This window comes from Mchenga conophoros, linkage group LG7 (assembly GCF_057382185.1).
Source record: "Mchenga conophoros isolate Kocher_MC1m ecotype Shallow Benthic linkage group LG7, M_conophoros_male_GT1.1, whole genome shotgun sequence".
In the NCBI taxonomy this organism is placed as follows: Eukaryota; Metazoa; Chordata; class Actinopteri; order Cichliformes; family Cichlidae; genus Mchenga; species Mchenga conophoros.
In genome coordinates, this window is record NC_140532.1 from 5,485,967 (window position 1) to 5,498,036 (window position 12,070).

Sequence of the window (12,070 nt, forward strand, 5' to 3'; positions counted from 1 at the left end):
CCTCCACAAAGACTTTTATTTATAGAGCCTCAATTTTATTGTCACAAAGAGACGGAGAATGGTTGTTCCCCTTTAGCACTCGGTTCTGGAGTTTACCCTTTACAGCATCCAGGCCTGACATTAATTGTTTACCGCTGTGAGGTGGCACAAAATCTGAATGCTGCTGAGTTTAGATGTGTGAACTGCTGTGGGGCTAAATGACAGAACACTCACTAAACTTATGAGATGCGTCTTCTGTGTGTAATCGAGAGCTCGAAGTCTCGAACTCTCTTTTATTTCTGCTTCTTTTTTTCAGTCTTTCTCAGATTTATTTCTTTTGTCTAGTCTGTCTGGCTCTCCTCTCATTTCTTCTTGTCATGTCTCCACATGTTCATACATGCACAGTAAAGCCTTTCTACAGTTCTGCACAAAAGTCTGTGTTCAGTGGTGAGATGCACCCATCGGCCCCTGCTGACACCTCTGTACTGGTGATATACATCACACCACTACAATGTAACCTACTATAATAATGCTGTTGACATGTGGTCACTCTACAGGACATGCTGACATAGTTAACACATATGTGTGCTCCTGCTCAGAGGTAAACCAGGGCAGCTATATTTTTCCATAAAGCTAGATTTAATCTAGGCCGTTAACTTTTAATGTTAGCATCTTGGTGAATTTTAAAGCACAGAGGCTTTCGTTTCTGAGAAAACATTTTCTGCTGTTTGACAGCTCAGTACACCCCCCTTGTGTTCAAGTCACAGACCACTGCCTTTCCCCAGATTTACATTTCACCTTACATTTGCACAGCCTACTTTACCTACTCATTGAATAATGAGTCTACCCTTCTCTTATCCCCGTTTACACTGAAACAATACATGAAAAACCTTTCACTGAGACTCTGGATAGGACTTTTGTGAAATTGCATCATGTGTGTGATGGTTTATAAGCTAAGTTGTATAAAAAATAAAAATTAAAACCACCTGAAGCTGCATCGCTGTATCACTTCTTTAGTAAAAGTTCATGCAAAACCATAGAGAGAGGCTGTGCCCTGAAACGAGGCGCCATCTGGTGGTTAAAAGTGGGTCTCAGGCTCAGAAAGGCCCCTGCAAGATTCTGGGTGGAGGCTGGACCTTTAGACAGACAGGCTGTGTGTGAGTCCTCTGCTGCAGTCCAGGCTGAAACAGTGGACACTTTCATTTGTCATGTCTGCGAGGTTTGTATTTTTATTTACTGACTGAAGATTAGTTTGTTTACGTTGTTGCACAGGCAGCTGAATACAGGTCAGAACTTTGCTGCTTTTCCCATCTGTAAAAATTGTTTTCACATCTGTTATGTGCAGGTTGTTCTGTGGATTTCTGCTCCTTGCAGTGTTCCTCAGTGGACTGAATGGATCAAGGTACAGTGGTATAAACCAAACTCTGCTGATGTTTCCTCTATTTGCGTGTGCATGCGTCAGATGTTTGCATAGCCTGTCTGACACTTTCTATAACAGACCAGCTGTAAACCAGGAGCTCTCCACTATTTTCAATGAGCTGTGGAGTTTGGATGTGAATCGCATGACACCTGGGATAGACTACATGATCTCTGTTCAGGTGAGAAATCTTTTCTAGTTTATTTAGCGCCTGCTATGTCTTGTGTTTGTACAAAGACGTGTTCTGTGTTTGAATTGCCTAGGGTAGAGCAAGCTTTGTAAGTCAGGGCAGCCACACGGTGCAGGATCACGCCTCGCAGCCGCTCTTCTCCAACGTTAATGAGAGCAAACTGAGAAATATAACCACTTTCTCTAGTAAGTGTGTAGTTGTGAGCACTCTGAGCTTAAACATTCAGATCGTGTTTGCAGTCATCACTGTAATAAATGGGATTTCTGGGCTCGCAGGCTTTATGACACTGCTGGACAACTATGAGCGGTCTACTGGCGTGACGGAACAAGTCACCACAGAGGAGCTCACAGAGATGGATCTCTTCTTGGACGCCGTCTTAGAGACAAAAGTCATGAAGGTATGCGTCACAACAAGCTCTGTCGAGCAGAAAGTTTACATTTGAGCACTTTAGTTACTCCATTCTGTTGGAGAAACCTGGTAGTTTCAGTCTGAATGTCTCCTCACAGCAACAAGAGAATTGTTTTTGGTATTGCACAACTTTCTATTGTTTCCTACAGTTCATGGTTTTGAGGCTGCAGCTGAACTCTAGAGGGAGTTTTATGTTCTTCCTGTTGCACTGCTGCTCTGCACACATTACTTCAAGACATTACAGAGGCAAAATAACATCTGTGTGCAGCTGTGGAATGTCGCTCTGGCCTCAGCAGTCTCCCAGAAGGGGATCACTGCAGGAATGTGGACATGATGTACTTTTTGTAGGTGGAAGAAACCCCACGCTTTTCAGTGATCTCAGCGGGGACACATGAGACAAATTCCTCACAATAACCCCTCCAACAGCGGAGATGCTGTGCTTTTCTCTTCAGAAATAGCACAGCATCTCCTCCTCTCCTCTGACTCTGGGCACACTCAGGTTTGCAACCATGAAGAAGCCAGAAAGAAAATGGAGGAGGATGTCAGATATTAGAGGATTTCTTTTCACAAAGTTTAAATGAGAAAACAAAAAAAAAAGAATCTTTAATAACACAGCTAAAGACAATATGATTCACAGAATCCTCGCAGAACAGAACACAGATAGGTGAGGTGCACAAAGTTTATTATCATCCCCAGCCAGTTGTGGCTTCCCCGCCCAGAGCCTGGTTCCTTGGGAGGTTTCTTCCCACTTAAAGGGCTTTTTTCCCTGTAGCCAAGTGATTGCTTACAGTGGTATTGTTCTGTAGGGTCTTTCCAGCCTTCCATCTTCTTTTGCTTATCCAGGGCCGGGTCATGGGGGCAGCAGCCCAAGCAGAGTCAAGTCCAAGCAGACCTCCCTCTTCCCAGCCACCTCCTCCAGCTTGTTCGGGGGAACATCAAGGTGTTCCCAGGCCAGCTGAGAGATATAATCTCTCCAGCGTGTCCTGGGTCTGCCATGGGGCCTCCTCCCAGTGGGACATGCCCGGAACGCCTCACCCAGGAGGCGCCCAGGCATCCTTGTCAGATGCCCGAACCACCTAAACTGGCTACTTTCAATGTGAAGGAGCAGTGGCTCTACTCTGAGCAGCGAGTAGCCAATTTCTTAAAGATGGGAACCACTACCCCGGTCTGCCAATCCAGGGGTACTGTCCCTGACCTCCACGCAACATGGTAGAGGCATGTCAACCAAGACAGGGTCTTTACCTTACAATATTCAACCTCTTCAGGTGACTGGTGTTGTGATTTAGTGCTATAAAAATGTATTTGAATCGAATCTTGCTCACTTTAGGGGCCGCTTCCATCTCACCCAATCTCTAAAATCTTCTTCTGTCACACCAACCCTCTGCATGTCCTCCTTCACTACATCAGTGAACTTTTTCTGCCTTCTCTAAATCTTCAGCATCAGTTTTTCCAACATATCCTATCCTATAGTATTCCTCCTCTGGACATGTCCAAATCATCTCAACCTGCTCAACCTGAGTTGTCCCCCCTGATGTACTCATTTGTAATCTTCTCCATCCATGGTGGCAGTGCCACCATCTCCAAATCATACATCACAGCAGGTCTCGCTGCCATCTTGTAAACCTTCCCTTTCTCTCTTGCTGCTGTCACAAATCACCCTGACACTCAACTCCACCCTCCCTGCACCCTGTTCTTAAACACATGAAACTTGCACCACTGGATGAACCAGATGACTGCAGGTAACATTTGGACAAAAAGTCTCATGACTCCATCTTTAGGGCTTAGTTAAATTAAATATTTAATAAGTTAATTTAACAATTAAAGACATATTCATCCAAAAGACACTCTTATAAAGTAGATTAAATATAGTGTTGACATAACATCTAGAGGTATGATTTGTTTTTTTAAAGAGTTAAATGTTGTAATTACATGAACAAAAGTGCTTTATTTCCAAGATGGCATCAGGGTTAAGATAAGATAAGATAACCTTTATTAGTCCCACACGTGGGAAATTTGTTTTGTCACAGCAGGAAGTGGACAGTGCAAAAGTTATGAGGCAAAAATTAGAATACAATAAGAATAAATACAGTACACAACTGTACAGAATAGAATAAAATAAAATACTATATACAGTAGAATAAAATAAAATAAATATACAATAAGATAAAAATAGAATACAAATACAAATACTATATACAACTGAGTAAAAATACAACGATGACAGAAAGGATTATTGCACTTAGTATTATTGCATATGTATGGATGTGTGTGCTTGATCAGTTAAAGTCTTTATTATGGAGTCTGACAGCAGTGGGGAGGAAAGACCTGCGAAATCTCTCCGTCCCACACCGTGGGTGCCGCAGTCTCCCACTGAAGGAGCTGCTCAGTGCTGTCACAGTCTGCTGCATGGGGTGGGAGACGTTGTCCATCAGGGATGACAGCTTAGCCGCCGTTCTCCTGTCACTCACCACCTCCACTGGGTCCAGAGGGCATCCTAGAACAGAGCTGGCCCTTCGGATCACCCTGTTCAGTCTCTTCCTGTCCCCAGCAGAGATGCTGCCGCCCCAGCAGACCACGCCATAAAAGATAGCAGAAGCCACAACAGAGTCATAGAAGGTCTTCAGGAGTGGGCCCTCCACTCCAAACGACCTGAGTCTCCGCAGCAGGTACAGCCTGCTCTGCCCTTTCCTGTAGAGGGCGTCTGAGTTATGAGTCCAGTCCAGTCTATTGTTCAGATGAACACCAAGGTACCTGTAGCTGTCCACAGCATCAATGTCCATACCCTGGATGTTCAGTGGTTGCAGTGGAGAATGCTTGTGCCTGCGGAAGTCTACCACCAGTTCCTTGGTTTTACTGGCGTTGATCTGGAGGTAGTTCAGCTGGCACCAGTCCACAAAGTCTTGGGTCAGACCTCTGTACTCCTTGTCGTCCCCATCAGTGATGAGGCCGACTATTGCAGAGTCATCAGAGAACTTCTGCAGGAAGCACTGGGTGGAATTGTGGGAGAAGTCTGCAGTGTAGATGGTGAAGAGGAACGGAGCCAGAACCGTTCCCTGTGGGGCCCCCGTACTGCAGACGACCCTGTCCGACACACAGCCCTGAGTCCTCACATACTGTGGTCGGTCGGTGAGGTAGTCCAGGATCCAGGTAGTGAGGTGATGGTCCACTCCAGAGTTCACCAGCTTGTCCTTTAGAACCGAGGGAAGAATGGTGTTGAAGGCACTGGAGAAATCAAAGAACATGATTCTCACAGTGCTTCCAGCGGTCTCCAGGTGAGCGAGGGAACGATGTAGGAGGTGAATGACGGCATCATCCGCTCCAATGCCAGGCTGGTAGGCAAACTGAAGTGGGTCCAGTGATGAGCTTATTAGGCGCCGAAGCTGAGCCAGGACCAACCGCTCCAGGGTCTTCATCAGGTGGGATGTCAGAGCCACCGGCCTGTAGCTGTTGAGGTCCTTGGGGCGTGAAGTCTTTGGCACTGGTACAACACAGGAGGTTTTCCAGAGCTGTGGGACTCTTCCCAACCTCAGGCTCAGGTTGAAGAGGTGCTCCATCACCCCACACAGTTGGTCCGCGCAGGACCTGACGACCCTCGAGCTGATGCCATCTGGACCCGCTGCCTTCTTGCCATTAATCCTCCTCAGTTCCCTCCTAACCTGGGTGGTTGAGAGAGACAGGCTGGAGCCTTGTGTTGAGTGTGTATTGGATGCTGTTGTTGGGGGTGGGGGGGAGTGAGCAGGGTGAATAGAGGAGGTTTTAACACCTTTTACGTTTTTATAATTATTTTAGGTGTAAAAGCTCAAAATAATGACATAAATACATCTGTTCATGTTATTATCACAATAATATTATTATTATTATGGCAAGTCAAGTTTGGATTCATAAATATCATCAATGATGTTTCTCCACAGCGGGCTCATCAATACCTGGTGAGAAAAGGTCAATCCAGCTCTGACTTGAGGCTTTTCAAGAAACAGCTCAACTTGATCTGGTTCCACCTCTACCACAGGCAGAGAAACACAGGGTGAGATCTCCTCCTGCCAACCATCCCGCTTTAACTGTGTCCAGTTGTTAAATTCATCCATGAGATTCTGCAACACTATAATTTAATATGCATTTCTTTGGTAAGAAGTATGTGTGTTTCTGTTCTTAAATTGATCATCACCAGCCTGGACTCCAGTGGATTTGAACATGTGTTTGTTGGCGAGACAAAATCAGGAACAGAAATCATTGGTTTTCACAACTGGGTCCAGTTCTACCTGCAAGAGAAAAACCAACACTTGGACTACAAAGGATATAAAGCCAGGGAGCATGATTTGGTAAGAATAACAGTTCACCAGACAGAAGAGATTCATTTCCTTCGCTGGTAACATAACCATTAATGTTCATGCTTTTGTCACAGCCTGATCAAGATGACCACGTTCTCAACCTCCAGTTCAGCTGGCACGGTGTGGTGAAGCCCGTTGGCAGTGCCTTCATCGGCACCAGCCCCGAGTTTGAGATGGCCGTCTTCACCATCGTCTTCCTCATGAACACGGAGAGAAGCACCACAGTTGTGGTCAACATTGACCAGTGTCAGATGGAGCTGGTGGTGATCAGACACGGGCGCTCACTCGGGACGGCGTACCCCAAACTGCTCAGCAGCAACGGCAGACATGTCAGGCAGCACGCGCACTGATGTGATCCATCATTTTATTCACTTCTGATAAAAACTAATCTTTGTTCAGCAATACGTGGCCTCATTGATAAGGAACTGACCTGCCTAATGTACTGCAAAGGACATTTACATGTATTTCAAGATCACTGTGACCTCAGTAGCTTTCAATAAAATGTTACTTTGGAGTTCAACATTTTTATTTTGCACAGGTTTTTTTTTTTTTAGAAAACAAGTCTTTCTAGGCATTTACATTTATTCAATGTAATATATATAGAACATAGAACTGTGGCATGACCCTTGTGGGGACAGTAAAAGCGAACAAAAGCGAGATCCCGCAAGTGATGAAAAGTAAAGAAAATCATGTGTCCTTCCTCCCTGATGAGGCTTCAAAAAAGAAGGTTGTCCTGCTCCTGTCATCCATGCACATACAACCAAGCATAGGACCCACTGAAAACCTGAAATTATTGGATTTTAAAACCAAGCAAAGGTGGTGTTGATACTTTTAACCAGATGTGCACTCATATGGCTGTGGAAGAAAAAACAAGAAATGGCCCCTTTGCGTCTTCTATGGCATGATCATTGTTGGTGTGAACTCGTGGATCATTCACAATAAGAATGCAGTGAAGAGAGGTGACAACCAAATGCAGAGGAGGCATTATATGCAGGCTTTGGCACCGGCACTTATCAAACCATTGGCAGAGGCTTCCCTCTTCAAATCTGACACGTCAACTCACAGTCCTGATCTGTAGCATCCTCGACATCCCTACCCTTGTCACTCTTGCAGGTAAGGCAGGACCAGCAGTAGAAGAAAGTAGTATTCCCTTAGTGAGGTGTGCTGACTGCCCCGCAGGCTTGGACAGGAAGTGTGTCCATGCCATTATTACCCTGCGTGTACTGACAGCATGTAAGGAATGGCTAAGTAAGAGTGGTCCTAGAATTTGCATGTTATCCTTATTTAGGGCAGTGCTTATGGATAAATATCACAAAGTGGTGATTACCAGGGGAATTCATAGGGTGAAGAAAATATTTTAGTCAATTGATCATTTTCACCCACTCAAAAATGCCATTTCTTGTTTCTCTCTCCTGCAGCTGTTCGCATGTAGAACAGCTGTGCCTTCACCAGGGAAGTCTCAAATGTCCCTGGAAGGGCAGGTCAAACCCCAACTTTCCAGTGTCATTATTTTTTGTTTAGGAATTTTTTATTCTCATATTCCTAATTTTTCATTAACTTTGGAGCATTTCTTTAGGGTCCCCCCATGACATTTGTTTTGTTAGAAATGTTGAAAATACCACAGTTGAAAACAAAAGAAGACCACTCTAATTTTTTGTCATAATTTGATATATTTCTGATGTTAGTGATGGTGTTACTCTTTATAGTGACAGTGTTCTAGGGTTAAACATGACAGTGAGTTCAGCACACCGTTACTGTATACCCATTAGTTTCTCCCATACTTGAAACACATTTTAATCAAGAAGCATTAAAATTTATCAGAGTGTGTAAGGGCTGGTGTGTTCTGTTACCTTCAGGAGGGCAACAACTTCCATTTTTCCAGTTAAAAAGGGAAAACAAACAAATAAACAGCAAGTTTGTTTTTATTCATAAATCATGGAAAACTATTTGCACTGGGTGCATGTTTATGCACGGTCTCCAAATTGAACACTAGAAAAAACAATATGTCAGAAATGACAAACTGGGACAGCACGTTCCCCTTCACTCTGCAACTCTCTGTAAGCGAACAGCCTGCACACCTTTACAATGTTTTCTTTCTTCCTTATTGGAGTTATTTCTGAACCAGCTGCCTAATCCAGATCTTATTTCACCTAACTTCATATTTACTCTATCTCTCTATCGCTCTCCTGTTTTCTTTAATGAACTGCTTTGATGAAATTTTCAATTCCATTTTTTTTATATAGTGACAAATTACAACCTTTGACTTTGGAGGGTTGTACTTGGCCTGCTACGCTGGATGTAAGAAGCTCTTCTCTCAACTGATCAACATTCCCAAGGCCACAAGGTGGTCTAGTACATTGGCTGTTGCCTTTTCTGTGTACTGAAATGAGGGGATGCAGATAAATGCTGTCGGACTATCCAGTCTTTGAGTGATGACGTGATGAATCCTGTTTCTTATGGAACGCCAGGACTGCCATAATGAATTAATTAAATACACCATTAAATAATTAATTAAATGTGTCAATAATTAATTAAAATTGGAATTAATTAATTAAATAAATAGTTATGACACATGTAATTAATTAATTATTGACACATTTAATTAATTATTTATGTATTTCACATTTTAATTAATTATTGACACATTTAATTAATTAATTATTGACACATTTAATTAATTATTTATGTATTTCACATTTTAATTAATTATTGACACATTTAATTAATTATTGACACATTTAATTAATTATTTAATGATATATTTATTTATTTCATTTTGGCAGTCCTGACGCCTGGCTCTCGTCATGAAATAATTTTATCTGTCAGCCTCACCCATCAAACTCAGGGGGCGGGGTTAACGCTGCCCATGCAGCTTCTCTAACATTTGATTGGTTGCCGTGCAAAGTAAGTCAAAACAGGTCGATCCTAGATAATCGATTGCTTGTGTAGACTTGGGGCAGCCAGTTATCCCAGAATGCAGATCAAATCACAAGCAGCAATGGTGGTGGTGTAGTTTTAAAATACCCCGTTTTTCTGTCACCAGCTACACTTTTAACAGTGTTTTAGCCGCGAATGTCGCGCCGTATGTCTGGTCAGGTTGTCAACATAGAACATGCTTGCAAAAGTGCTCAGATGTTTTCAGAGATTTCACTAGCTCTGCTAACAGTTAGCATGCAGAGTGCACCGAGGGGGTTACGTTAACCGGTTTGTTTACATATTCCACTCTCCATGTTCCACATGTTGCATTCGCAGATTCTCATTTTCACCGAACGATCGTCTCTTTCCGCCTGGTCTTGTGTCTCTGTGCTTCTGTAACATAAAGAACGAGCTGACATTTTTCTCACGAAACCAGCGATCAGCTCAGCAGACCCTCAGTTTACCTGCATGCATCCTCCTCCTCATCTGTCAGCTGTTTAACACCTGCTGCTAATTCAAGAAACACGCCTAGTTACCTGGTGATAGTCACCGTTTAACTGGGCAGCCGGTGCTCGATATAAAGCAATGTCAGCGCATTTTTCTGCACAAGATAAGTAAATATAGTATTTTCCCCGAAACTGCATAGTTTCACAGACGTTTAATGGTTCACTGGCACATGTGTTAGACTGAACTATCATCTAAATATCATCTGTTTTTTAATAGTTATTCAACTGTATTCTAAGCACCAGCTGTCTGTTAGAATGTGATTTTTTTCTCTCTCTGTTGGCAGAGGTATAAAAATGCGCAGGAAAATCTGACGTGAATGGCGAACTTCACCGACGATATTTAGGGAGGAATAAACACACATCAAACATAAATGAACCATTTGCCTGTCTCCATAATTGAGAGCATTTTCTCTTCTTATGTCAACTCTCTCTCTCTCTCTCTCTCTTTTTTTTTTTTTTTTTTTTTTTTTTGCTTTTTCGGTCATGTTATGTTTACCTGTCAAAGGCTTGTTACAAACTATGAAACACATCGTGCAGACTTCTGGATGTTAGAAGAAAACTAATACTGCTCATGAATGAGACTAAAGGCAGGAAGGTGTCCTTTAAAACTAAAAATGTTAATAGGACCTCCCTATTTATATCATAGTTTATGATATAGCACGTGTATTTCAGTAATAGCCTGCTGAGGCCACTATACGTGCTGGCCTCATATCAAATGTGAAGGCAGACTGAGTCTATGTTTGACGTTTGTTTATATCTAATCTTCCTTTTCAAACATTTAAACAGCAGCGAGTCTGCAGCTGAGGGAATACAAATTCAAATTGTCGGAACAGGTTTGCTCGTTTCTTGGATTCATTTGGTGATTTATTTATTATTCTAATCTGCTGCTGAGTCTCTTACACTTTTCTTTATGCTGTATATTTTCACGTCTCTGGAATAGTTGGCAGTTAGATAGTCAGCTGGGAAACTTTGTGTTAACTCATGGAGCTGAGGATATCGTGGATATGCTGACCTCGCTGCGTGGTGTACAGAGCGAGGTCAGCATGATTAATATTCACAATAAAAATATTAGCCGAACATCATGAAGTCTGTATGTGTTTCATAGTGTCGAACAACCTTTGTACAGTTAAAGCCAGCAGTTACTACATGACGGAAACACCAACGTTATCTCTTTTATGTGTTTATACAGGTCACGCTGATTACTGAACAAAAACCCAAAGATCAGATGTTAAACAGATTTATTTGCTCTCTCTCCTCCTTAAACATGTTTTTAATGTTAGTTATAATTCAGAATTGGCGACTGAAACACGTAGGACACATAAGAACATCAGGAAATAAAACACCGATAAATATAACCTCAGTAAAAGAAGTCAGCGGGGGTTACTACAGCTGTGTACCGGGGCCTGCGCTTTGTCGGTGGGATTGCTTGCGAGGCGAGCGGGTCTATCCCACGCTTTGCCGTGAGACTGGGACGACATCTCCGAAATCATCGAAACACTTTTGCAAAGAGGCTGTATCTTGACAAACCGACCAGACACATGAAGATTAAACCACTACATTCTCGGCTAAAAAAATATTAAAACGGTATTTGGTAACACACAAACAGGGTTTTTCAAAGCTCAGTTCTGTTAGCTTCCACATGCCGGTTGTTGTGTGCTAGAAACAATGGCCACCAGGCCAAAGCAATGGTTTTGACTCGATCAGCGTTAACCCCGCCCCCTGAGTTTGATGGGTGAGGCTGACAGATAAAATTATTTCATGATGAGAGCCAGGCGTCAGGACTGCCAAAATGAAATAAATAAATATATCATTAAATAATTAATTAAATGTGTCAATAATTAATTAAATATGTCAATAATTAATTAATTACATGTGTCAATAATTAATTAAAACGTGAAATACATAAATAATTAATTAAATGTGTCAATAATTAATTAATTACATATATCATAACTATTTATTTAATTAATTAATTCCAATTTTAATTAATTATTGCCACATTTAATTAATTATTTAATGGTGTATTTAATTAATTCATTATGGCAGTCCTGGCGTTCCATAGGTTTCTGGGCCCAAAGTGGTCTGCATTTAATAAAGCTGATGTGTTTTTATCATGTTTTAATGCTTTCTATCTTGTTCTATTTAATCTCAACAAGCCTCTAAAACAGTCAGTGATCACTGTTGGCTTCTCTCAGTTTTTATTAGGCTACTACTAATCATTTTAAAGCTCAGTTTTTAAACCCTTAAGATGTAACTACAGCCCAGCCCATGCAGCAGTATATTAATGACTAACCTCGTATTGTGGATGGATTATCTCAGTGGTTTT

The 12,070-nt window shown here is 42.1% G+C and overlaps 1 protein-coding gene across 1 annotated transcript; it reads left to right on the plus strand.

The window, feature by feature from the left end:
* The first annotated feature begins 1,114 nt into the window (after window positions 1-1,114).
* On the plus strand, window positions 1,115-6,844 carry LOC146569417 (uridylate-specific endoribonuclease C-like). Its single transcript, XM_085281710.1, has 8 exons — window positions 1,115-1,198; window positions 1,325-1,381; window positions 1,478-1,577; window positions 1,660-1,771; window positions 1,862-1,983; window positions 5,906-6,018; window positions 6,163-6,313; window positions 6,397-6,844. The coding sequence occupies exons 1-8, from the start codon at window positions 1,188-1,190 to the stop codon at window positions 6,670-6,672; spliced, it is 942 nt and encodes a 313-aa protein (XP_085137836.1). The 5' UTR covers window positions 1,115-1,187; the 3' UTR covers window positions 6,673-6,844.
* Window positions 6,845-12,070: the final 5,226 nt, after the last annotated feature.